We start from the raw sequence: 27,591 nt of genomic DNA on the forward strand, positions 1-27,591 counted from the left end.
CTGATGTATTAAAACAATCATACCTGCAACCAAACCCAGTTCACTTCCTCGGTCATTATTTTCAACTTCTATTACAAAAAATAAGTTATGTGAGAGAACATGGAGAACTAAGTAGCTATCTCTTCAAAAATTTTACAAATTTAATGGGTGCAGATTAGAACAAGTATGCATTCTAAAGTCTACAAAAACTTTGTGGACAGCTGTTAGCTGAACAGTAAGCACTGTTCCTTCAGTGCTGACTGGAAAATCTGACCCATTGTTGATGGCTCCATGTGCCAGCATAGGCACCAGTCTGGTTGGAGGAATGATTTTTAATACAGCCTATTGCAAGACATCTTTAAAACTCATTTTGAAGTGGCTTTGCAGATGTTTTACTATTGTTTATCATTGAGGGAGCCTAAACATTGTATAATATGTCACCGGGGAGTGAATGGAGTGCTTGTTAAGTCGTTTCTGTCAAAGGCATCAACTGTCACAGAAGTGGGATAACCTACGGGCACTTTTTCTCAGCCATGGTTCCAAGTAGCTACCTGTTCATGGCAATTAATATACACTGATTAAACTAGATGAAGACAGCAGATTGTTGTAGTCATCACTTCACTACTAAAGAGCCTTTATAAATGAGCGCAATGCTGAGCTATTTGATTTCCATTGAAAAGTTGGATTAATCTGCAACTTTTATTTCAATATTTTGTTCAGGAGTACATAACCACATGCTGAGTATTAAGCGCTGGACCCACCTCAATTTTGACACATGCACCTATATTTTTTGTATCGCATGCTACTCTGCTAATGCTGGAAATAATCACTGATATCTTCAATTGCTTTTTTTATCTGCCAAAGAAATTACATCTATTTCAATCCATTTTAGCTAGAGAAGGGTTGATTCTCCATGAGGGCAGATTTTTACGTCTAGATTAGGATTTTGCACTTGCCATCAAAATGATTTATTTCTCAGAAGACTTTACCTTCCTAGAGTTTTAAGCATCACTCTGACATACCTGAATAAATAGTTTTTCAGAGCATTAGTGATGAAGTGATAAAATATTGTTTTTCTTTAAAACTGCTTTGCCAATCTTGGTTAATGGAAAGTTTTGCTATAATCTGATTCTGGAACTTATTAACTAACTGATTGTAAGAATGAGGCAGCATTTGTCGTTTTAGTAGTGCATGCAGAGATGTGTATTAACTTAGCGGGCAATTTTAGACCCACGTTCACTGTGAGCGCAAACTACGATGTGGGCACAGAATCTCGCAAGAATCAAAAAATGCGATTCTCGCCAGCAAGGTCTCTGTTTCTAATTTTCCCTGACCCCCGTCCGTACATAATGAGGTTGCTGCCCAGAATAAAGGAGGGGAAACTTAATTTAAATGCAGTTAAATCTATTTAAAGGGCTTCCCGAGCCGCACACCTGGAGGGCTCCCACTCGGGAATATAATTTTTGGGGTTTTAACACCAGGTCCCAGGGCAACGGAGGGTGAAAAATTTGTTGGAAGGCACAGTGAGGAGAAATGTCCAAGTTTGGGGGAAAAAAAGGCAGTGAAAAAGGGGGTTAATGAAAATCCGCCGGCAAGTGGAAAAGTCAGTGCAGGAACTGTAAGGAAAACGGAGGCTGGGGCACGAGAGGAGGCTGCATTGCTCACGGCAGAAGAAATGACAAGCTGATGGCCGTGGAACTTGAAAAGCAGTTCACAAAGCACATGGAAGCGATGAATCAGGAAATGGGGGCAGTATTGAAAGTGCTGGTGGAGGAGGCGATTGCCCCGGTGAGGGCGGCGGTATCGAGTGCAGCGACGGACATGCGAGAGCAAGGTGAGACACTGAAGGAAGTGGAAGAGGCATTATCGCAGCACAGTGATCAACTCCCCCCGATGGGGAAGAAGCTGCGGAGGCTGATAGAGACTAACTAGGGTCTGCGAGCCAAAGTGGAAGACCTGGAAAATAGATCCAGATGGCACAATCTGAGGATCGTGGGTCTGCTTGAAGGAGTGGAAGGCCTGAGGCCGACTGAGTATTTTGCCACGATGTTGGCGGAGCTACTGGAGGGAGACGATCCCTCTCGATGCGAACTGGATCAGGCTCATAGGTCGTGGAGGCCTATACCTAAGGTGAGTGAGCCGCCAAGAGCAGTAGCTGTGTGTTTCCATAGGTACAGCGTGAAGGAGAAGGCCCTGTGCTGGGCAAAGCAGAAATGGGTGGTGCATTGGGCTGGAACTGGTATATAGAACATAGAACAGTACAGCACAGAACAGGCCCTTCGGCCCTCAATGTTGTGCCAAGCCATGATCACCCTACTCAAACCCACGTATCCACCCTATACCCGTAACCCAACAACCCCCCCTGAACCTTACTTTTATTAGGACACTACGGGCAATTTATCATGGCCAATCCACCTAACCCGCACATCTTTGGACTGTGGGAGGAAACCGGAGCACCCGGAGGAAACCCACGCACACAGGGGGAGGACGTGCAGACTCCACACAGACAGTGACCCAGCCGGGAATCGAACCTGGGACCCTGGAGCTGTGAAGCATTTATGCTAACCACCATGCTACCCTGCTGCCCCTATGTATATACCAGGACTTTACGGTGGAGTTGGCGAGGAGGCGGGCGGCCTACAGCAGGGTGAAGAAGGCACTGTACAACAGCAAGGTGCAGTGCCACATAGGGTATCCAGCTAAGTTGAGGGTGACTTACAAATCCAAGGACTTTTGTTTTGGGACGGTGAAGCGGCGGAGGGGTTTGTGAAGGCAGAAGGACTGTGGCAGAATTGGGACTGAGTGGGTATTGTACCGATGTAGCCTCATGTAACTTTATTTTTTCACTGCGTGTTGGTATATGTACTAAAAGAGTTGGCACTGTACATTAGGACAAGGGAAGAGTAGGGACTTTCATTTGCAATGATGGTTCTTTCGGGCTTGGGTGTTTTTGCTGGAGTTGTGTGCTGAAGGGGACTTCTTTGTTTTCCTGGGACCGGGCAAGGGGGAAGGAGACCTGGGCGGGGGCCTCCACACTGGTCAGTTTAAGCCGGCCAGTGAACGGGAGTGAGGTGGGGGGGGGTAAAATTCATGGGTGTCATTCATCGTACTCTTTCGGGGATTGGATGACGTTGAATGTTGGGGGGGGTGGACTATATATGTAAATGTGACCATAGGTGATTCCTGATTCCTTTTTTTTTCTTCCTTGGGAGGTTTTGTTTTATTTGATGCTTATATTGTTATGCGGGCTGTTGTTTGGGGGGTGGTGGGAGGATGTCATTGTTGTTAATAAAGGGATTGACATTGTATTCGTTACCATTTACTGTTTTTTAGTGGGGTGTAAATTTTGAAGAAAATGGAGAATAAAAATATATTTTTTAAAAAGGGTTTCCCCATATATGAACCCGTCGTAAGGCACAAAGGTAAGCATAGCCCCGGAGGGGCGGTGGAGGGCAATGCCCCACTGCCAGGGTGGCACTGCTAAGGTGGCTGCTCCAGTGGTGGGTTCTCTGGAGAGCCCCATTAGGATTTTCCTATTTTTTTTTGTGGGAGAAAGCTGCCTCAGTGCTCGTGTGGAGGGTGTTCCCTCCATGGTGGGTAGGGTAGTTTGCCCCCATTGCTTGTGCATGTGGGGGGTTCCCCGTCGCTTGTGCGTGTGGGGGGGGTTTGCCCTTTTTTCTGTGTGCGGTGTTACACCATCACTTGTGTTGAGGGGCTTGCCATGTTGCTTGTGTGAGGAAGAGGAGGGAGTTTGCCCTGACGCTTGTATGTGTGAGGGTGATGGGGCAGGGGGGTTTCCCTGGTGCTTTGGGCTGTCTCCTGTGTACTGTCAACAGAGATTGGAGAGCTACACGCCACTTTTCTCGTTGAAACCAACACACATCTGGTTTAGGGATGGTTTAGCTCACTCAGCTAAATCGCTGGCTTTTAAAGCAGGCCAGCAGCACGGTTCGATTCCCGTACCAGCCTCCCCGGACAGGCACCGGAATGTGGCGACTAGGGGCTTTTCACTAACTTCATTGAAGCCTACTCGTGACAATAAGCGATTTTCATTTTTCATTTCATTTCACATCAGAAGATTGTGCCCCACATGTTTGCATATCTTTTCTAGATTTGTGGAAAAAACATCATTAACATTTCCGTGATTATGATTGCTGATCAATAATTAAAATAGTGTTTGTTCAAAACAATCACATTCCTGACCTGACCACATTTTTAAATAATTCTCATTACCATTACTGCTTTCTGATATTAATATATCTTCTTTTTATTTAACATTCATTATAGGCAGTTGTTCTGGTACTGGATAAGTAACCTGGTTGTGAATTCAACAGTGGCAGCTCGAAAATTTGAATTCAGCGTATCAGTATAATCAGATTGTAATAAAAGCCCTTTTAGGGAAGGGGACCAACCATCATCACCCAGACTGACTCCAGTCCCAAAGCATGGATAACTCTTAACTGCCCTCTGAAATTACTCATCAGAATACTACTAAAAATAAATGATTTGCAACAATTCAAGTAGACTACCTCCCTCTGCCACCGCCTCGGGCAATTAGAGATGAGCAATATGTAATGAATGCCAATGCCATGGAAAACAAACAAAAATATTCAAATCATGCATGTTACTGAATTGATTTGAAAGGAAAAAATATATTGCATTTAAATTTTGCTTCACACAAACTCTCATTCATATCCCCCTTGACCTTGCCAATCTCCAATGGCTGCTGGTCTTGCAATATATCAAAATCCTTACTTTCATTTGCAAATCCCTCAATGACGCAAATCTGTATGCGAGTTATTAACCAGCCATTTATGGATTAAAAAACATACAAGGTACTTTACCTGCATACTCATGTAAGAGGTTTTGCGAATCCCGAATGGTGTGGATATGCTGCATACGCAATCTTGTTTTCAGCCTCTTCGTGGTTGGAGCTGAGACCACAAAATCCATCTACGGCAGGAGTTATATTTCATGCAGATGTTAATGAGGGGAAATTTGTGTGCTTTTGTATTTTTTGTGTGTGAGGTATCTTCAGCCAGGAAATCATTTATTATGTATAGCATATTTGCATTGTGTAGTAGCTACTTTAACTTAACTGCCAGATATATATTGGCAGTGTTCATCAATATTTTATAAACATTTCTACAATTCAAAGATTCCAAATATATCAAATTAAATGCTAGATGCATGGTTTAATATGTTCCAAAGCTTATCAGAACTTTCAAAACTTCAACTTTTAAAATTGAAGCTGTAAAAAGCATTCAGTGAGCAGTAAATCATCTTTCTGTGTGGGTGGCAGATGCTGCAAATAATTCTTTCCAATTTCTGTATATGGATACAGGGTTGGCTTCCATTCATTGCTAGAAAGGAAATGGCACGTGCGTCTTTAAGGCAGCAGCATGCAATAAATAATTTGAGCTGTTATTGAGAATTCAGTCTAAAATTTTAATTAATAAGAGCATCGAAACATGGAGCAACAGTAGGCCATTTGAGCTAGCTCTGCCATTCGATAAGATCATGGCCGAATTATAGTAATCTTTATTAGTGTCACAAGTAGGTTTACATTAACATTGCAATGAAGTTACTGTGAAAATCCCCTAGTCGCCACACTCCGCCGCCTGTTCGGATGGAGAATTCAGAATGTCCAGATCACCTAATGAGCGTCTCTTTCGGGACTTGTGGGAGGAAACCGGAGCATCCGGAAGAAACCCACGCAGACACGGGGAGAACATGAAAACTCTGCAGACAGTGACCCAAGCCGTGAATTGAACCCGGGTCCTGGCGCTGTGAAGCAACAATGCTAACGATTGTACAACCGTGATTGTGGTCTCAACTTTCCTCCCACCCCCATAATCCTCAACTCCCTTGTCTATCACAAATCTCTCTAACTCTGCCTTGAATAAATGTAATGGCTCAGCCACCACTGCTATCTTGGGTAATAGTCCACAGACTAATGACCCCCAGAGAAAGCATTTCTCCTCATCTCTCATTTTTAAATTGCGTCCCTTAGTTCTAGTCTCCACTGCAAGACCAATCATCTTCCCAATAATTACCTTATCAAATCACCTCTTGGTCTCTATGATTCAATAAGATCACCTCTCACTCTTCTAAACTGCAATTCACCCTTTCTTAAGATAAGTTCTTCATCCAGGAATGAGCCACATGAAACATTTCTGAATTGCTTCCATTGCAATTATAGCATTTTCCAAATAAGGAGAATAAAACTACACACAGTAGTCCAGATATGGGGTCTCAAAGGCTCTGTACAGTTATATAAAACTTCTCTACTTTTATTTTCCATTCCTTTTGCAATAACTGCCAGCTTTCCATTTGCCTTGCTAATCACTTGCTGGGCCTGCATACTGTAAGGTCCTCTTGTAAATCATTGTCTGCCCCTTGTTTTCCTGTGTAATTTCTATTCTATTTGGCTTTTATTATTTTTGTGCCTGGACAATCACTGGCTCCTAAGCCTTTAAGATGAACTTCTCCTTTAATTTAAAAAAAATGAATCCTCCAGCAGGCCATGCTGACATCAGTGATGACTCATCTCAATGGACTTGACTGACAGCCAATAATCTGTTCAGTTTTCCCGAGTCCTAACTGACAAACGATACTGATTGGTGCTGATTGTTCTGGAATGTTCCTTACTTTGTGAGTCTTTATTTGCTTTCAGTTTTCATTCTGACCTCTGAGCTCAAGGAAGCTCTGTTTGAATCTCTTTCTCTCAAACACCCCAGTTGGGGCTCTTATTTCTCCTCCACCAAGCTGGTAAATGTTCAGTTTTTTGTTTTGATCCCAAAGAGGACCACAGCTCTGATCTCTCACCAAAGACCTGAAGAAAAGGCTTTTCTCTCTGCACAGCCAGTTTGACCTGCAGCGAAAATCCACTCCAGCACCAGCTACAGGCAGATTGGGTTGTTTGAATATCCTTTTTAAACTCTCATCTGGAGAAGTCTAGCCTGATCTCAGTGAGACTGAGGCTGATAGTTAGTGTGGTGGAGGTGGAAGCAAAGCAGAATTAAACTGACCTGAGGTGGATTCTCCATGTGAAGGCCCAGGTTTGATGCAAGCGTCCTGCCTGAATGTTCAAGCCAGAAGAGGTTCATGAGCAATCTCTACTGGTGGTTCCAACACTTTGCATCCTGGGAAGATAGCTGGCTGCAACAATTTCAATATTAGCAACAAGGACACTCCTCTCTCTCTCTCCCATTTTAATCCCTATTATTTTACCCCTTTCCCTTACCCTATGTGTGCTGGTTTAGTGCGTGTTTGAGTTGAGGGTGGGACAGTAGAAGGGGGTGGGGGGTAATAGGTTAGCTGGCCAATATTCTGTTATAATTATTGAATGTCTTGTCTCTCTTGTTATTAGACATAAACAGTTTTTTGTATTTGACTTTCAAATCTGATGCCTATAAGTCATTGGAGCAGTCGACGGCCAAAGATCTCAGAAATTTAATACACATTATTGGTTAATTCATTTATGTTCGGACTCCGGGGCCTGTGGGGCTGGAATTGACAGCGCACTCGCCCAAGGTGTTGTAACAATACTAACTGTTTGTGATTAGTGTACTTGCACATCCAGATCCATCTGTACCACCAGGTTCTGCAAACTCTCTCCATTTAAAGAGTACACTGCTTTTCTGTTGTTTTTACCAAATTCTGGACAAGTTCCCATTTTTCCACATACTCCATCTTCCAAATTTGTACCAACTCCATAACCTATCTTCATCCCTTTCTGGACTCTGCCCCATCTTACCAACTTACATTCCAAACTGTCATTAGCAAACTTAACTCCCATACAGTCAGTCCCTTCATAATCGATGGCACTCTACTTGTTACAGCATGCCAACCCCAAAACAAGACCCATTTATCCCTACTCTCTGCTTTCTGTTAGCTAACAAGTCCATTATCCATGGTAATATGATGCCCTCTATATCATGAGTTCTTATTTTGTGTAATAACTTTTGATCTGGAACCTTACCAAATGTCTTTTGGAAATCCAAGCACACCACATTATCCCTTTATCCAAATTACTTGCTGTTTTCTCAAAGAGCTCTAGTAAATCAACCAAACATAATTTATTTTTCATAAAACCATGTTGGCTCTGACTGATCTCATTATGATTTTCTAATTATCTGGCTATAACTGCCTTGATAATGGATTCTAGCAGTTTCCCTGTGACATATTCGGCTAACTGGCCCACAACTTCCTTCATTTTGTCAGTCTCCTTTCTTGAATAATTCAGAATTGAATTTTGTCTGCTAGGAAAATAAACCAAATTTAAGAATCAATTAAAATATGCCTTTATTATTCGGCTACTGGAGTAACATGTGTAAAATATAACTCTTCAAAATTTACGGAAATTTGACGATGAATAGTCATTAGCCAGTTGAAATGACAACAAGAATTTTCAGTAATACAGCATCTGACATAATTAAATGTCTTGAGTAACTTCATAAAAGTGTTGTCAAAAATAAATTTGACACCAAGCCACCAAAGACGATTTTGAGGCAGGCAGCCACAAGCTTTGGTCAAAGTGTAAAGTTTTGGGCTACATCTTGCAGGGATATATAGTTGGATTATTTTAAATAGGAAAGTGCATTGCGCAGGCTCAGGCAGCTGAGTAATAAATTTGAGGTGCACAGAGATCTCAAAGTTCTGAAGGGATTCAAGAGATTAGAGATGATATACCAAGGAGTGATTTGCCAAATAACGACGATAATTTCAAAATGAAGTTGTAATGGCCACTCATCCTCCAACATCATCGCATTTCTAAAGATATGCTTGTTACCAAAAATGAATTCTAGTTGTAATATTGCCATTAACATGTGCGACAATTAATAAATCAAATTACTGTTCAGATCAAGTTTGATATGATTTCTGATCCTTTAAATCTCCTGAAAAGCTAACTTCAGCAGCCCATTTATCTGACACTTGCTGTATAGACTCAGCAGCAAACTGTTCAAGGTCCACGCCACTGTAGAAGTACATACAAAAATTTAAAGCTTTGTGGAAATCTCGGCAGATGTCAACCATGGCTCACTTGGTAGTACTGGGGAACTAAATGTATTATCTCCAAATTTGCAGATTATACAAAATTGGATGGGAGGGTGAGCTGTGAGGAGGATGCAGAGATGCTTCAGTGGAATTTGGACAGGCTGAGTGAGTGGGCACATGCATGACAGATGCGGTCTAATGTGGATAAATATGAGTTTATCATGCCTCTCCAAACAGGTGCTGGAATGTGGCGACCAGGGGCTTTTCACAGTAAATTCATTGAAGCTTACTTGTGACAATAAGTGATTATTATTATTATCCGCTCCAGTAGCAAAAATAGGAAGGCAGATTATTATTTGAATGGGTGCAAATTGAGCGAAATGGATACTCAACGAGATCTTGGTATCCACGTTGAAAGTAAGCGCGAAGGTACGGCAGACAGCAAAGAAGACAAATGGCCTTCATAGCGAGAGAATTTGAATATAGGAATAGAGATGTTTTACTGCAATGTATCGGACATTGGTGAGGCCACACCTGGAGTATTGTGTGCAGTTTTGGTGTTCTTATCTGAGGAAGGATGTTCTTGCTATGGAGGGAATGCAGCAAAGTTTTGCCAGGCTGATTCCTGGAACAGTGGGACTGTTATATGAGGAGAGACTGAGTTGGTTAGGATTATGTTCATTGGAGTTTAGAAGAGTGAAAGGGGAATATCATAGAAACTTACAAAAATTCTAACAGGATTAGACATTGTAGATTCAGAAAGAATGTTTCCGGTGGTGAGGGAATCCAGAACTACGTGTCATAGTTTGAGGATAAGAGGTAAACCTTTTGGAACTGAGGTGAGTAGAAATTTATTCACCCAGAGAGTGGTCAATCTGTGGACATTGCTCCCGCAGAAAGTAGTTGAGGCCAAAAAGTCGTGTAATTTCAAGAAGGAATTAAATGTTGTTCTTGGAGCTAAAAGGAATCAAGGGAAATGGGGGTAAGGTGGGAATGGGTATTGAGCTTGATAATCAGCCATAATCAGAATGAATGGCGGAGCAGGCTTGAAGGGCTGAATGATGGTTTCCTGCTTCTATTTTCTATGCTTCTATGTTACTCCAGGATGTTATGCCCAGTACCGTGCTGAAGGCTGTCAAGAGGAGATGTGAAACCTCAGCCCCATTTGCCCCCTTGGATGGTTGTAAGAAGATCCCATAGCACAATTTTGAAGAGCAAGGAAGGTCTTCCTGACGTCCTAAACAGCTGAAGTCACTTTTTAAAAAAGAAATGCAGATTATTTGATCATCACATTGTTGTTTGTGCAATTGTGTGCAAACGTTTGATGTCATGTTTTCTACATTGCAGCAGTGGCTACACTTCATTGGTAGTAAACTGCTTTAGGAGGTCCTAAGGGCATATGTGTTTTCTCTTTTAATTTTATTCCAATTACCTTTGTTTCTTGCTGGTTCAGCCCCTCCTGAAAGTATTTATTGTTCATTTGCAATAAAAGCAGTAAATGCTGGAAACCTTCAGGAGGTTAAAGTAGTATTTGTCAAGCAGAAACATAAGCAGATTTTGCACTGAAAAGTAACGGTGAGGCTACGGATACTCACCGTTATTTATGCTTAAGTGGTGCAGCAACTTCAGCAGAGGAGCAGATACACTGTTAAATGTGAATATTTAAAAGCTGCTGTGCGAGCTGCAGCACTCAACCACAGGTTTTGCAAAAACAACTTCTTGCTGTCAACCTCACCATTTCATGGAAGTTGCTGTATTTGTGCGGCCGCTGCAAACTAAACCCACCACATCTATTTAGGGCTAATAATTTTGAACATTGCACTTAACAATGTGCTAAGCAGTGAACAACTGCCAATCAAACTTCCTAGCCTAAAAAGTAACCGTTATTAGTCTAGAGGGCCTGTTCCACCCAGTACAATTTAGCACCAAAGACTTATTCAATTTCTCAGGAGAGGGGGTCAGCGATAACCCCCTGCTTCTTAAGCTGTTAACGGATTATAGTTTGGAAGCCCCTCTGTCCCAACCGCTGTCTTCGGGCACCTCTGCCATCATCCCGGACCGGTTTCCGGAGTTATGTTTTGGGCCTTCCAGTGACCAGGTGGCGAGGGCGGAGCAAGCATCTGCACCACCACCTCCTGCTGGCCCAGGACCTTGGGAGGAGCCAGAGGAGATCCCGCCTGTCGATGATCCCGGTGGCGGGATCAAGGTAGGCCCTGGGTTGGTTGGTGGGCCTGTGTCGCCCGCCACACTCCGTGTGATGGAGGATTTGGGCCGGAGGGCGACTGTCCGAAGGCTGTCAGCCACGCAGTGTCGGGAGCCGAGGGTGCTCATGAGGCTCTCTGCAGTGGGGTGCAGGGCTCACTCGTGGCTGACACTCTGTCACCCCTCACCCCCTCTGGGGGACTCCTGGAAGCTGGCACATCTTAATTGAAGGTTCTTTTGTTTTTCTGCCTCAGTAGATAGTTCAGGCAGTGTCTTATTGGGCTCCCCTCCACCAACACCTCGACTTCCTCCCTCCCCACCATCCTCTTTACCCTCTTCTCCAGCGCAAAGTTTAGTGCTTGTACCTTTTATTTTGTAGATCTGTGTTGTGAACTGTTTTAATAATCGAATATCCTACCCCCCCTCCCTATTATTGGTACTGCAGGGAGGTTTAATTTACTGTTTCTCCAACACAAAATTAGTATTTGTACCGTTTGGCCTTGTATATATTTTTTACTGTTTTAATAAAAATATTTGGGGCGGTATTCTCCTCCCCCCCCCCCCCCCCCCTCGCCGGGTGGGAGAATCGCCGGGGGGCTGCCCGAGTCGCGCCACGCCGCCCTGAAAACCGCACGCGATTATCCCACCCGCGCTGCGAGAATCGCACCGGGCCACTCGGAGAATCGCTGCAAATGGCAAGCGGTGATTCTCCGGCCCGGATGGGCCGAACGGCCGTCAAAAAAATAACAGTCCGCCGGCACCGTTCACCTCTGGTCGTTGCTGGCGGGAACGCTGGTGTGTGGGGGGGGGGGGGGGGGGACCTCCGATGGGGTCTGGCCCACGATCGGGGCCCACCGATCGGAGAATCTCGCCCATGGAGTCCAATGTGGATGATGGTGCAAAGCAAAAGGAGAAAGGGACAAGTACAGGAACAAAAGGGTGGTCCAGTGGAGGTGTAATTGGGTGCAGAATTCCTGAGAGAAGATGGGAACAGTGGATGAGTTCTAAATTGCCTTGTGTATTGTTCCATTGATCCGAAATATTCCATGACCAAGCCCTGATCATTCTTGTCATCTTGACAATGAGACATGGAGGAAGGGACTATTAAAAGTCATTGAACTTCTTCAGTGCAGAAGGAGGCCATTCAGCCCATCAAATCTCCATTGACCTCCAAAGCAGCACCTTTCCTGGGACAACATCACCACCTGTAACCCTAACTAACTTTTTTGGTCATTAAGGGGCAATTTAGCACGGCCAATAAATCTGACCTGCACATCTTTTGGACCTTGGGAGGGAACTTGAGAACCCAGAGGAAAACCCATGCAGACACAGAGAATGTGCAAAGTTACCCAAGGTTAGAATTGAACCCGGGCCCTTGGTGCAGTGAGGCAACAGTGCTAGCCACTGTGCAACTGAGCCAAATCAAATTTCGCTCTCACTTGATGCTGCGATGTATGATTAAATGATGATGAGAAATGAGAAACAGTGCAGTTTCCCCCTCCTTAATCTGAAGTGCCCATACTTCCACGCCACTTGTATAACTCCGCATAGACTGCACATCAAACCTGAAAGTGCTATGGCTCAGGCATTCACTGATTAACTTAACTGAATATTGAGAGGAATACTTGCTACTGTTCAAGATCCCTGGGGTATGTGAAGCCAAATTTCTAAGTTACTCCAATACCAGAAACACTCCTAGATCTTAAACCTATCCTGTTGTAGCTGGCCAGAATAAATTGTACCCGAATTAGTACCTTTAATAATTCTTTTCCCAGCAATATACATAAACTGTTCATTGTGGGCAAATACTCGAATGCTTAGTGACCTATGGCTGAGCTAATGGAACTGTGCTGCATTAAAAAATTTGATTCGTTATGACAATGGTTTTGAAGTATTTGCAAGAAAAATGTTTAATTTTGGTTTGTTTTATTATAGCAATAGAAAGCGGATGTCTGTGATTGTCCGGATGCCATCTGGAAAATTGAGACTTTATTGTAAAGGAGCAGTAAGTCTTTCTCTAATCTGCATACTTATTATTTAAGAGTGTTTTCATCAAGTTGATTTTGCTGAAGTTTACAATGTTAATAGCGATATCCCTTTTCTTGACTGCTAATCAAAAGTGGAATATAGTAATTTAAGTCGGTGAGATTTTGTACTTCAAAAATTCTGCAATTTTTGTTCAAACAAAATAATGTACTCTCCAAATTTTAAATATAGAAATAAAAACAAAATGCTGAAAATACACAGTGAGTGAGGCAACATATGTGGCAGGAAACAGTTACAATTCAGGTCAATGACCTTTCATCAAGACTAAAAGATAGCAAGGCGAAGAATTTAAATAACAAACAACAGGAAGCTTGGGGTCATGCGTCTTGTTTGAATGGAGGTGTTCCGCAAAGTCTTCGCTCAGTGTAGACTTAGACTTCCCAGTGTAGAGGAGGCCACATTGTGAACAGTGAATACAATACACTAAGTAGAAATAAGTACAAGTAAATCACTGTTTCACTTGAAAGGAGTGCTTGGAGCCTTGGAAGATAGGTCCTATCTTTTTATCATCAGCAAATTTGGCTATAATATGTCATTAATATAGATCATTAATAGTTGAAGTCCCATTCTTGTGGTATTACACTAGCTACAGTTTGCCATCCTTAAAATGACTCATTTATCCTAACTCTTTGTTTCCTGCTAGTTGGCCAGTCCTCTGTACATGCTAATATATCACCCCGGCACCTTAAGCTCCTGTATTGTGTAGTAACATTTTATGTGGCACCTTACCAACTGTCTTTTGGAAATACAAATGCACGACATCGACCGGTTTCCCCTTTACCTGCCCTGCTTGTTACTTCCTGAAAGATCTCCAATAAATTGTCAAACAGAATTTTCCTTGCACAATATTATTTTGACTCAGCCTTATTATATTATGACTTTCTAAATGTCCTGTTATTACTTCCTTAATAATGGGTTCTAACATTTTCATAAAGATGGACTTTGTGCCAGATGGTCTAGAGTTCCTTGCTTTCTGCCTGTCTCCTTTCTGGAACAGAGCTATCACATTTGTGGTTTTCCAATCTACTAGGAACTATACAGAATCTAGGGAATTTGAGGAGATTGCAACCAATGCATCCACTGGACAGAATTCTCCCATTTTGAGACTAGGTTCCATGGCGGAGATGGGGACATGGATTGTTTTCCCCCTGCGGCTGGCAAAAAACACACCAAGTCTTCCGTCCTCGACCTTGTTAATTATGCACCTGGACTTTACACATTGTATTCATTGCGGTGCAGGCCTGTATGGCGCGGAGTGCACGATCATGTCCAGGTGCCATATTGAAAAGTTGTCCAGCATCACTGATCCACTATGGTCGAAAGAAGGTGGACCTCCTGAGAACAAAGGTGGATCTCCAGGAACATTTTGAGACTGGAGAATGAACCCCCTCCAGGACACGTAATCTGGAAGTACCACCTGACAATGCTCCCTCGCTCCACTGTTGTGGTGTTCTAGGGTTGCTGGTGGCCTTCATCCTGAATTCTGGAGGCAACTCCAGTTATTGTTCAGATGAGTCCCCACATCTGCACACCACGTTGTTCTGAATGTGTTTCACGTTGACGTGTTTTCCCATCGGCATCACGGGGAACCTAGTGTTGGGGGTTGGGCCTCCATCTACATTCTATTAACGGTACGGAAACTAGGTTCATGCTGGCGTCAGGCTGGTTTTCCGACCCGCAATGGCAGCCATCAGTAGATTATACCACTGTAAATTCATGCCAGCGTGAAACTGATATCTGAGCAAGCAGCCATGTTCTCCCCCAATGGCTCTCATTGAACCCACAAGAGGGGCTCAGGAGAATTATGCCTATAGAATCTTGAAATGGCTGCGGAGATAGTGTAGCATCTTGCATTGGGATGTTCAATACCAGTGAGCTGGCTGTTGTTTTAGTGTGGAAGATTAGGATGAGCAGGTGTCGAGCCCCAAACTGTAGTTAATAGGGAAAAACCTCTGTGCATGGACAGACATGAATTTCCAAGGCCATGAGACCGATGTTCCAGATGGATGGCCAATGAGTAGCCCCATCTGATCTGATCAGATGGACCTTTTCCTTACACATGCATCTCCTTGATTCGGCTTGCAATCAGAGCTGAGTATTGATATCAGTTTCTAGGTAGCTTTGGTTGCGGGACAGATGTAACAACTGGTGGCTAATGCTTCCAGCAACATTCTTCTTCATCGAGCATGTGCCTGACTCCAATTACCTTACAACAAGGGCCCACCTCTCTAAGTCGCTGTTATTGAATGTGGGCATGTGCAGCTGAGGATTTTCATAGGAGCAGCTCAACAAGAATCTCCATGTCCTTGGTTGGAACAACCCTTGCTACAAGTAATCAAGTTGTATTAGTTGTATTGTTAGTAGTAATTCCAGGTAATAGACAGACAGTTGGAAAAATAGCACCCTTAATAGGATATTATATACTTCAAATGACAATCTGAAGTAATTGTAATATGTAAATTCAGTGATGATAAATTGTATTTTATAACATGATTTTATTTTATAGGATACTGTTATTTATGAACGGTTGTCTGAGAGTTCAAGATACAAAGACATTACTTTGAAGCATTTAGAGCAGTTTGCTACAGAAGGTTTGTGCTTTACAATGTGTATCCAATTGCTCTTAAACGAAGGCTGTGATTTAAAACGACAGTCTGGAGTTACACCTGGTTTCCACCCAGATGTCAACACAATCTGTTCCTGGTCCTTCCTCTCATCTTCAATGGTGACTATTCCACTATGGCTTCAGCTCCTGCTGAGTCCACCTGAAAAATGTAAACATCAACTGGTTGACTGCAGAAGCCATTGCATGCTGCTAACCCAAAACTCAAGTTTCAACCCCTTCACTTTGGAAAGATGGAACTCTGCAATGGGGCCACAACAAAATCTCTCAGCGACTGATTTGAAATCTTATCAGGCAGAGAAAGGATTCTTGCTAGGCTCCCATGCAAAAGAAGCCATCCAAAGCTGTAGCTGGAGACATGTGACAGGAGATGGCAGTCCCATGGGGGATCAGAGGGATGGAGGGAGTCCCATGGGTCAGTGCCAGAAGATAGAAGTGGTTTTAATTTTTCTAAACTTTTCTGGGTAACTATTGTAACTATTGTTGTATGACAGATGGAACCATCCAAAGTTTACAAATTAAATCCCACTTTTGGAGGTTCCCAGTGCAGGACTTCCTGGACATTGCTGTGCAATCATAGAATCTCAACAGTGCAAAAGAAGGCTACTTGGCACATTGAGTCTGCACCGATACTCCGAAGGAGCACCCTACCGAAGCCCATTCCTCCATCCTAACCCAGTAACCTCATCTAACCTTTGGAGCACCCAGAGGAAACCCCTGCAGACATGGCGAGAAAGTGCAAACAATGCACAGGCAGTCACCCGAGGTTGGAATTGAATCCGGACCCCATAGGCTGAGGCAGCAGTGTTAGCCAGTGGGCTAGTTTGGGGTCGTGGGCTCAAATCCCACCATGGCAGATGGTGAAATTTCAGTTCAATAAAAAAATCTGGAATTAAAAGTCTAATAATGAACTATGAAACAATGGTCGTAAAAACCCATCTGGTTCTCTAATGGATGTTGGGGAAAGAAATCTGTCATCTGTACCTGGCCTGACCTATATGTGACTCCAGATTCACAGTAATCCTTAGGGATCATCTGGGTTGGAGTGGAGGTGTACCCCAACACACCTTTGGTGCATCCATCGGATACACGGCCCTGGAACTCAGAAGTTACAGCCTATGCTTTAGGAAATACATGATCACAGAATTTTTCAATTGAACCAAATACCAGAAATCCAATTTTTTAAGCCTCTTCAAAACTTTCTGAAATGTTTGTAACTTATTAAAATGCCAGATCTGCCAAGTGAATTTCAGTGAGGTTAACAGACAAACTGCATGAAACTCCAGTACCATTCATTGCCATTTATTTAGTAATGTATTCTGTGATTGTGCGCTGAAGTTGAATATGAAAATACCTATTCGGAGTTCGCATGCAAGGCTATACTTTTGAGCCGTTTAGAGGTTTTAGTATGTTGGTGCAATTTTTACATACGGTTAAATATAAAATAACTGATCAAAAAAAAATGTCTCCGCTTGTCTAACACTGAAGGTACTTTTACGCCAATGTGAAACCCACGGTGGTACCGTCATTTCCCGAATCATAAGCTTCATGCAATTTACTACGTGCAAGACTGCCAGAATTTTACAATGAACTTGCTATCCAATAAACCCGTAGGACTGATGGTGTTAATGAATCCTGGCAGGCTTACCTTCTACATGTAGCTAACAGCAAGCTCTGCTGCTGGTGAACTAGTGTAGATTAGATTAGAGAAGGTCAAACTGCCTTCATGTGGCTGTATGATGAAAGATCAGACATTAACCCTGATCATCTAGTAGTATGAGGGACGACAGACTGGGACATTCGAGTGTGGTTACATCTATGTACTTAAAATTTCTCATCGGGTTCTGCCTATTGGCAGGGATAACTGACTGAAGACATTGCAATGTTTCTTCAGTTGCCTGCTCATAACCAAAAGCTGGCAATGTTCCTGCTGACTGGTGTGATCAGATTGTTGCTGAGTAATCATGTAATAGGCATAGGCATTTTTGCTTAAAACACATTTAATCATTTCAATATAACTGGACATTACAATAAAAACAAAGAAGAATTTTTGGTGATAAATTGGAATATTTCCCAAGACTTTATAAAATAGAATGAGTTTGCAATACCGCCTTACCCTTTGTTATGGAATGTATTCTTCAATTTCAATACCCTTCTGAGTATTTTTTTGTTCTGACAGATCTTATTTTCTTCATGGTTATATTTGGTTTGGCTTCCATTAGAATTGTAATAACATTGAATTTTACTTTGCAGGTTTGAGAACGTTGTGTTTTGCTGTTACTGAGATTTCCGAAAGCATGTACCAGGATTGGTTGGAAGTATACCATCGTGCTACTACTGCACTGCAGAACAGGATACTCAAGCTTGAAGAGAGTTATGAATTGATTGAAAAAGTAAGTATTTCAGACACTTCTTCCCCTCTTTTTAAAAAAAAATTCATTTGTGGGATGTGGGCTTCGCTGGTCAGGCCAGCATCTATTGTCCAACCCTAATTGCCCTTGAGAAGGTGATGGTGAGATGGCTTTCTTGAACTGCTGTCACCTCTGTCATGTAGGTACATCCACAGTGTTGTTAGGAAGGGTATTCCAGGATTTGACCAAGCGGCAGTGAACGAACGTGATATAGTCCCAAGTCAGGTTGGTGAGTGACTTCAAGGGGAACTTCCATGTGTCTGCTGCTCTAGTCCTTGTGGATGGTAATGGTCATGGGTTTAGAAGGTGTTGCCTAAGGGATCTTGGTGAGTTCCTGCAATGCAGCACGGTGGCACAGTGGTTGGCACTGCTGCCTCTCAGCGCCAGGAACCCGGATTCGATTCCGACCTTTGGTGACTGTGTGGAGGTTGCATATTCTCCGCATGTCTGCATTGGGTTCCTCTGGTTGCTCCAGTTTCCTCCCACATATAAAGATATGCAGGTTAGGTGGATTAGCTAAATTGCCCCTTAGTGTTCAAAAGAAAGCTAGGTGTGGTTATGGTGTGGGCCTGGGGAGGGAGCTCTTTTGGAGATTGGTGCAGACCCGATGGGCCGAATGATCTCCTTTCACACTGTAGGGATTCTATGAATGTATCTTGTAGATGGTGCACACTGCTAATGAATTATGAGGAAGGTGGCCTTCTTTACTTAAAAGGGAGCTATAAAAAGTGGTGATTATAGGTTGGATTTTAAAGGCCCAGCTTGGTATGTTTTCAGAGAGGGGATATGGGAGCCAGGTATAATACAAGGCCACCACTTTCCTGTCCAATCCCAAGCTGGGGACCCCCATCACGGTAGGTGGGCAGGCGCTGAAACCAGTAGCCCATCCGCCATTTTAAAATAACTAAGCATCAATTGAGCTTGTTAATAAGCCAATTGACGTATAGAAAATGCTGCCTATGCCATGAAATGGTTGCTGGGAGTGGGCAAGAGCATTTTAAAATAATTTTTTTAAAGACGGAAAGGAAATGGGTGGGTAACAGCACTGGGGGGATGCCTTTTGCTCATTGATGCACCCCACGCAAGATGTTGTCCCCCTTTGTTCCTCCCCATCATGACCTCCAAACAGGCCATCCAACCTATCACTTCCCTTCCTAGGCTGCCCGATCCCTCCCTGTCGAAGATCCCCCGCTTACCTAGGTCCAAACAACATGCCTTCTTCGTGGGCATACTATCAGCCTCAGCAGCGCCAACTACTCAGTTTTGGCGCTGCTGGGATTCCAGCTCCCAAGGGAGGGACGTCTGCCCATTGAGGGTGACAGCCCTGTTTTGCCTACCAACACCATCGCTATGGCTGCAGGGTGGGCTTTTCAGTGCCTGAATTCATGCCCACTGTAAAATCCAGCACTATTCTGGCTTTGAGTGACTGTGGAGTCTGCACATTCTCTCCGTGTCTGCGTGGGTTTCCTCTGGGTGACCTGGTTTCTTCCCACCTCCAACGATGTGCAGGTTAGGTAGATTAACCATGATAGAATTGCCCCTTTGTGTCCAAAGGTTAGGTGGGGTTAGGAGGAAAGGGCGGGGGATGGGGCATAGGTGGGGTGCTCTTTTGGAGGGTAAGTGCAGACTCGATGGCAATAGTAGCCTGCTTTTGCACTGTAGAAACTCTATGCAGGAAATGCTCAGTAGGTCAGGCAACATCTGTGGAGAGTTTCCAGTCAATGATCTCTCATCAGAACTGAAGAAAGGTAGAAATGTAAGAATATTTAAGGCTGGGGAAGGGGGGCAGAAAGAACGAGGGTGAAGATCTGTGATGGGTCGAGGGCAGGGAAATTAAACATCAAAACATTTTATGATGCAACAGCCAATGAGAGGAGTAATGCATATATTAAAGAAACGAAGATTGTGTCCAAATGAGGCAGGAATGGATATATAACAATCATCAGAATGCAATGGTAAGGGATAAAGAAAGAAGCAAATGCAACCAATCCAGAAAAACAAACGAAAGAAAAGAAAACACATGGAACATGATGGTAGAGGTTATGGTCTAAAGTTGTTGAACTCTATGTTGAGTCCAGAAGGCTGTAGAATGCTGGGATGAAGGATGAGATGCTGTTTCTCGAACATCATTGGAACGCAAGCAGGCCGTCGACAGAAAGATCAGCATGGGAGGAGATTTAAAATGACAAGCAACCAAAAGCTCTGTCATGCTTACGGACTGAACAGAGATGTTCTGCAAAGCAGTCACCCAGTCTACATTTGGACTCCCCAATGTGGAGGAGGCCACATCATGAACAGCGAATACAGTATATTAAATTAAAAGAAGTTGAAATAAATCGCTGTTTCATTTGGAGAGAGTGCTTGGGAGCTTGGATAGTGAGAAGAGAGGAGGTGAAAATAAAGGTGTTGCACCTCCTGCATTTGCACGGAAAGGTGCCTCAGACAGGAAGAGGTGTTATTGGTGTCAGGAGTAGACCAGGGAGTCACGGCAAGAGCGGTGCCTTTGGAATGCTTTCAGGGGAAGATGTTTTTGGTCGTGGCATTATGACTGAGCTTTTGGGAGTGGCATAGTGAATCTGACAAAAATGGCAGAGTGCAAAAGATAACAACGCACCTGAGCTACCAATATATTCCTGTGAAAGACTAGAAAAGAATGGAATTTTTCTCATTACCATGTCATAATCTCCAAAAATCAGGACGCATATCAATCTTCTCAAAACAAAGTTATGAATAAAAGCAAAATACTGTTGAATTCTGAAACAAATACTGGAAAGACTTGGGAGGTCTGGCAGCATCTGTGGAGAGAGAAAGAGTTGATGTTTTGATGCCTCGAAGAAGAGGCTCTGACGAAGTCATACGGAACCAAAATCTTAACTCTGCTGCTCTCTCCGCAAATGCTACCAGGCCTCAGTTTTTCCAGCATTTTCTGTTTCTATTTTCTATTTCAAAAAGTTATAAATGTTTACTCCATTTCTTGGTATTAAAATAACCTATTAACTGTAGACAACTCCAGGATATCTGCACTAGAGGCAATTCCAGTTTGTGTTTTGGTGACTGAATTATCAGAACAAGGGAATCAGCTCAGCCAGATACAGTGAGATTGCAATTCCTATGCACTACAGCATTTGCCTATCTATCTTTGCATTGACATTTGGTTCTTCAGAGAATCCTGTTGATAAATATTGTGGAGAATATTCAAACTTGTTTGTCTTTTTATGACCTCAGAATGTACTCTAAGAAATTATAGTGAGAATCAATTTTCAAGGTTCAGATTACACTCTTGAATCATCCCTGACAGCTCACCAAATAATTTGAAACTTGTTTCTGAGTGAGGCTGGATGTCGCACTCTGTTGCGACCTTTCAAATTTTTAGTCTGCATCTCTAAATTTGGGTACTGAGAGAATCACTGTCATTCGCACCACCTTCTCATTTCTCTGGTGTTCATGGACTTTCACATATTTGTCAGTAGATATCCTGTGCTGATCTAATCTGACAGTTCTATTTGCAAAAGCCAACATTCATTTTCCACTTTGCTGCTCAAGGGCCATGTTTGGAAATTAGATTTCTGATCATTGTGGGAAGCATTGGCCTAAATCTTGCTGTATTCACTGTCAGCACTCCACTAAAATGCTGCTGCATTTCTTACATTACAACTCAAAAAGCTGTGGAGGGCATGCAAATTTCCTGCATGCAGGAACACTGACCAGGTGCTTATGTGTGTGGACATGATGACATGAAAGTGTGTGTGTGTGTGTGTGTGTGTGTGTGTAATGTTTGAGTGTTGTCACGTCCCCGATGTCAGAGTGCAAAGCTGATCCTGAGATTTTAACACGGATGAGCTATTTAACTGCTTGCAGGCCCGCCATTCAATTGAGGCTGGCAGGCTCCTGATGCTTCCGGCCCCATCATGTAGATGGTGCACACTGCTGCCACTGTGCATCTTGGACTGTTAGAATCCCAGGAAGGGTGATCACTGATGCAAAATGCAGGATACTTGGGGTCCACCCAAATACCAACAGCACCACAAAATGGCCCTAATTTAGGTGTTTAGCTCTTTAATTACGGTAATTGGAGCAGGCAGCCTCTCTGTCCCATCATTGGCAAAATTAAGATCTAATAATTCACAGGTGATTTGTGGCACATAACTGCATAACCTGAATGGGATATAAATCACTGGCCTTCATTGTGATTTAAATAAACAGGTAATGTTTGTCATTCCAGTGAAATTTTTAAAAATTTTATACACTAAATATGGACATCGCTGGCTCGGCTTGCTTTTATTGTCCAACCCTAATTGCTGTTCAGAAGGTGGTGGTGAGCCGCCCACTTGAACCTCGGGAGTCTGTGTGGTGCAGGTACATCCACAGTGCTGTTAGGAAGGGAGTTGCAGGATTTTGATCCAGCAGCAAAGGAACCATGGCAATATAGTTCCAAGTCAGGATGTTGTCTGGCAACGAGAGGAACTAGCAGGTGGTGGTGTCCCTATGCATCTGATGCACTTGCCATTTTAGGTGTTAGAGGTTTTGGGTTTTTGAAGGTGCTCTCGAAGGAGCCTTGGTCAATTGGTACTATGCATCTTGTAGATGGTGCACACTGCTGCCACTGTGCGTCACTGGTGGAGGGAGTGAATGTTTAACATGGTTGAGTGCTGTTGAAACTACACTCAACCAGGCAAGTGGAGAGTATTCCTCCACACTCTGACTTGTCATGTCGAAGGTGAACTGGCTTTGGGGAGGCAAGAGATGAATTGCTTGTCACAGAATTTTCAATGTTGACCAGATCTTGCTGATTATGGATACAGTCTGCTTCAGTATCTGAGGAGTTGTGAATGGTGCTGAGCATTGTCCTATCATCAACAAACACCTCCATTTCTGACTTCATGATGGAGGTCATTGTTGCAAGTCATTGGTGAAGCAGCTGAAGATGTTTGGGAAAGGGCACTACCCTGAGGAACTCCTGCAGCAATGCCATTGGACTGACCTCTAACAATGTTCTGGAATTATTACTGAAGACTTGTGCTCCTTAACCAACCATGCCCCTAGCCAAGCTGTTTCAGTACAACTATGACACTGGCATCTAGCAGGCAATGTGGAAAGTTACACAGGTATGTCCTGTCCACAAAGAGAAGCATAAATCCAAACTGGCCAATTTCTGCCCCATCGGTTTGCTGGTGATTCTAGACAGTGCAATTAAAGAACATTTACTCAGCAATAACCTGCTCACCAATACTTAGGTTGTGTTTCACGAGGATGACTCTGTTCTTGATCTCATTACAGCCTTGACCAAAACATGAACTTGAGAGGTGAGAATACGTGTGACATTAAGGCAGTATTTGACACAAGTGTGGCATCAAGGAACCCAAGCAATCCAAAGTCAATGGGAATCAGGGGGATTTCTCTCCACTGTTCGGAGTCAGATCAAGCACAAATAAAGATGGTTGTGGTTGTTGGAGATCACTCTTCAGGACATCACTACAGGAGTTCCTCAGGGTAGTGTCCTTCCCCCAACCATCTTCAGCTGCTTCTTCAATTACCTTCTATCATGAAGTCAGAAGTGAGGATGTTCGCTGATAATTGCACAATATTTTGTAACTCCTCAGGTACTGAAGCAGTCCATGTCCAAATGCAGCAAAACCTGGACAATACTCAGGATCAGTCTGATAAGTGGCAAGTAACAATGGTACCACACAAGAGCCAGATAATTTTACTAATCTAATGTATTTGGAATTTATTCCTTAACCACTATTAAAAAGGATCCATTTTAATTTGTTACACAGTAAACAGGAAAGCAGTTATTTGTGAAGAAACAAATTGCTTTATTGTTTTGTGATAGACTTTCTTTGAGTCTTGAGTTGAAGCAGGTGTAATAATAATAATCTTTATTATTGTCACAAGTAGGCTTATGTTAACACTGCAATGAAGTTACTGTGAAAATCCCCTAGTCGCCACACCCCGGCACCTGTTTGGGTAGAGGGAGAATTCAGAATGTCCAATTCACCTAACAGCAATCTTTCGGGACTTGTGGGAGGAAACCAGAGCACCCGGACAAAACCCACGCAGACATGGGGAGAATGTGTAGACTCAGCACAGACAGTAGCCCAAGCCAAGAATTGAACCTGGGGCGCTGGTGCTGTGAAGCAACAGTGCTAACCACTGCTAGCATACGCTCATGTACACTGTCTTAATGGCCACAATACAATGAGGTTATTTTTATAATTCATTTGAAGGAATGGCTAAAAGCAGTCTGAGAATAAGATGACACTTTATGTTTAAGCAAACCATGCATTGCTCTAATTGATCCATACCAGAGAGGAAATCTTTATTCTCTGATATGGTGGTAGCAAGTGGTCTTAACCTTTGATTTGAGTAGTTTTGGGTTAAAATATTTTGACAAGAGAATGTGACTTAATGGCTTTTCTCTGTCTGGAAGGAAATAACTTTTGTTTGTAATGGAATGTAAAATAAATAAAGCTGTGCCTCACTTTACAGCCCATAAAGCAGGGGTTGCAAAGGTGGGTTGATTCCATGATTAGCACCTTATAGCCAATAGGAAGAGTTAATCTCCAAAAAAGGAAGTGCTGAATAATGAGAGACTGAGGGATAATGGTTGAGAAATCATAATTCTTGTTGGTATAGTATTACCATGGCTTCTGGGGTACGACTCTTCTGAACACAGTTCAACATCATTTTGAAAACAAAGAAGAGGGACATTGGACTAAAATTGTCCACTATTGGGACTCTCCATTGCGCCGGCAACCCGGGGATTCCCTGACGGCATGGGGCTGCCCATGATGGGAAACTCCATCGGCTGGGTAGCAAGGTGGAGAATCCCAGGCGGAACGGAGAATCCCACCCACTGTCTTTGTTGCCGACACCGAATTCTTGGGATCTTGAAAGATGAGATATGTTTATGTTGCCTTCACTGTTGCGAAGTATATGTAAAATATTGGTTAATAAATTCTACTTGATAATAATAGTATCTATTCATATCTTGTAGGTCAAGCATAATTGAGGGCCCTCGTGTTAGAAAGTAAAAACTTAAGACCTTGTGAGTTTTTTTAGTTAAGAGATTTTATACCTCGAAATCCGAAGCCTTAGATTTACCATCGTTAAATCCCCACTATCAGCAGCCTGTGAATTACATTGACCAGAAACTGAATTGGACTAGCCATATAAATACTGTGGCTACAAGAGCAGGTCAGAGGGAGGGAATTCTGCGGAACGTAACTCATCATCTGACTCCCCGTAGCCTGTCCACTATCAACATGGCACAAGCCACCGTGTGATGAAATTCTCTGAACTTGCCTGGATGAGTGCTGCCCCAAACACACTCTAGAAACTCCATGCCATTCAGAATGAAGCAGCCCACTTGATTGCCACCGCATCCACCACTTTTCCCTGCACCACTGACACACAATGGCAGCAGTGTATGCTATATACATGATGTACTGCAGATATTTATCAAGTCTCTTTTGAAAACACCTCCCAAACTCATGACCTCTACCACCTAGAAGTACGAGCACAGCAGATGCATGGAAACACCACGATCTGCCACACCCCCTCCCAAGTCTCTCACCATCCTTACTTAGAACTCTATCGCAATTCCTTCATAGCTGCTCGGTCAAAATCCTGAAACTCCCTTCTTAACGGCACTGTGAATGTATCTGCACCAATGGATCAAGAAGACGGCCTTGCTGGCGACACCCATGTCCCATGAAAGAGTATTCAAAAAGTCAATTAGAATAGGGGCTGTAGATGAAGGATTTCCTTTGTGCTATTTATTACTGGGACTGAATTTCATGAAAGAATGAATATTATCTCTGTATAGTTTATATTATGTTTATTTCTAGTTTGCCAGTTTAAAACTAGAAAGCATAGTAATAAAGTGGCAATTCAATTGAAAATTGCTGTAATGGTTGAAGAGAGGCAATATTTCACAGAGGGCGCAATTTCCGGCTTTGTTGCACTCTCACCAGGGTGAAATGAGGCGGGTGAATAGTGGGAGAGGCCAAAATCGAGCACCACACCAGGCATGCGATGCAACAGGCCCGCTCCTGGAGGTGAAATTGGGATCTCGAGACAAGAAACCAATTATCACCACTCAAGCTCTATTTCCATACAATTAACAGGAGCCACCCCATATCCAATGGCCTCCTGTCATTCATTGGCCTCCACAGCAAGTGGTCATGCTGGCGCCGATTAGTATTCCTTTTTTAAAACGCGAACCTGGCGGAAGGGCTTCCGTGGGGAGCCGAGGAGGTGAGTAGCCATCTTTGATCACAGGCAAAGAGCTTGTGGGCGCTGGGCTTGCTGTGCCAGTGTTCAGCAGGAGGTAGTGGCCCCTCGGCTGGTGGTTGGGGACCCTTCGCAGAAGTGGTCCGCAATGGGATGGTCGGCAGGTGGGGGGGGGGAGCAATTACTCGCGGCACCACCATGCCAACCCCTGGATCGTTTACCCGTTCCAGGGGCAACCCTTGTCCCTGCCTGTCTCCCCCACCGACCACCCACAACCAACACAAACTGCCGAGGCCTCTGGCCATGCAGCTCAAGACTATTGATAATAGGCAATTGGCATTTGTGGTTAAGTGAGCACTTCGCAAGTGGAAACCCGTGGGTGGGCGGGCCATGTAGCACATGTGGGAGTCATTGCCCAGCATCCCAATCAGACCCCGATGCCTGGACACTGTGCCTGAACACAGGCAACATCTGAACACCCAGCGGATGGGACACAGCTCCGGGGACATGTCCACGGCCGGAGGATGGGTGAGTGTCATGGGGAGGGGACAAGTGCCCGGTCCCGGTGACTTGAGCAGGTGTCTTGTCTGGTGAGAGGCGGGGGCTAGCTGTGGCTGGATTTCCGTGGGCAGGGCTTTCTGGGAGGGGAGGGGGGGATCTGTGGGGGAATGGAGGGTCCCCGGGGTGGGAGCCACCACTGTTTGTCAGTCTAACACTCTCTCCCAATTCCTCATAGCTATTGAACACTGTGGCAGGGATGTTGGAGGCAGAGGTTGCTTAGTGGTGCTGCTGCTAGGCAATGCGGACAGATCCCACAGCCGGCGGCAGCAGCAGCATCTGCAGATGCTCGAGGCAGCAGCCCATGTGCCGGACACCGTCTCACACCCTGAGGACCAGGCCGGTCATCAGGCCAGGGAGGGACCCAGAGGGGGAGTCCCGCGATGGGCGATGGTGTACAGGCACTGCTGATCGTTTGAACAGATGACAGCGCATGTCGCAGGAGGTTCCACCTCAGCAAAGAGACGGTGTGACACCTGAGCCACGTCCTCGTGGACTTGGCACCACGTGGAGGAGGAGGAGGAAACCTGCTCCCAG

The 27,591-nt window shown here is 43.9% G+C and overlaps 1 protein-coding gene across 4 annotated transcripts in view; it reads left to right on the forward strand.

Moving 5' to 3' along the window:
- The window catches only part of atp8a1 (ATPase phospholipid transporting 8A1), a 433,224-nt gene that overhangs the window by 240,318 nt on the left and 165,315 nt on the right, over positions 1-27,591 (forward strand). For all 4 annotated transcript variants that reach the window (XM_038791303.1, XM_038791304.1, XM_038791307.1 and 1 more), the window contains 3 exons: positions 13,117-13,186; positions 15,734-15,818; positions 18,104-18,243. In XM_038791303.1, coding sequence (XP_038647231.1) covers positions 13,117-13,186; positions 15,734-15,818; positions 18,104-18,243 — 295 coding nt within the window. The remainder of the gene's footprint in view (positions 1-13,116; positions 13,187-15,733; positions 15,819-18,103; positions 18,244-27,591) is intronic.

Source organism: Scyliorhinus canicula, chromosome 3, assembly GCF_902713615.1.
Source record: "Scyliorhinus canicula chromosome 3, sScyCan1.1, whole genome shotgun sequence".
Taxonomy (NCBI): domain Eukaryota; kingdom Metazoa; phylum Chordata; class Chondrichthyes; order Carcharhiniformes; family Scyliorhinidae; genus Scyliorhinus; species Scyliorhinus canicula.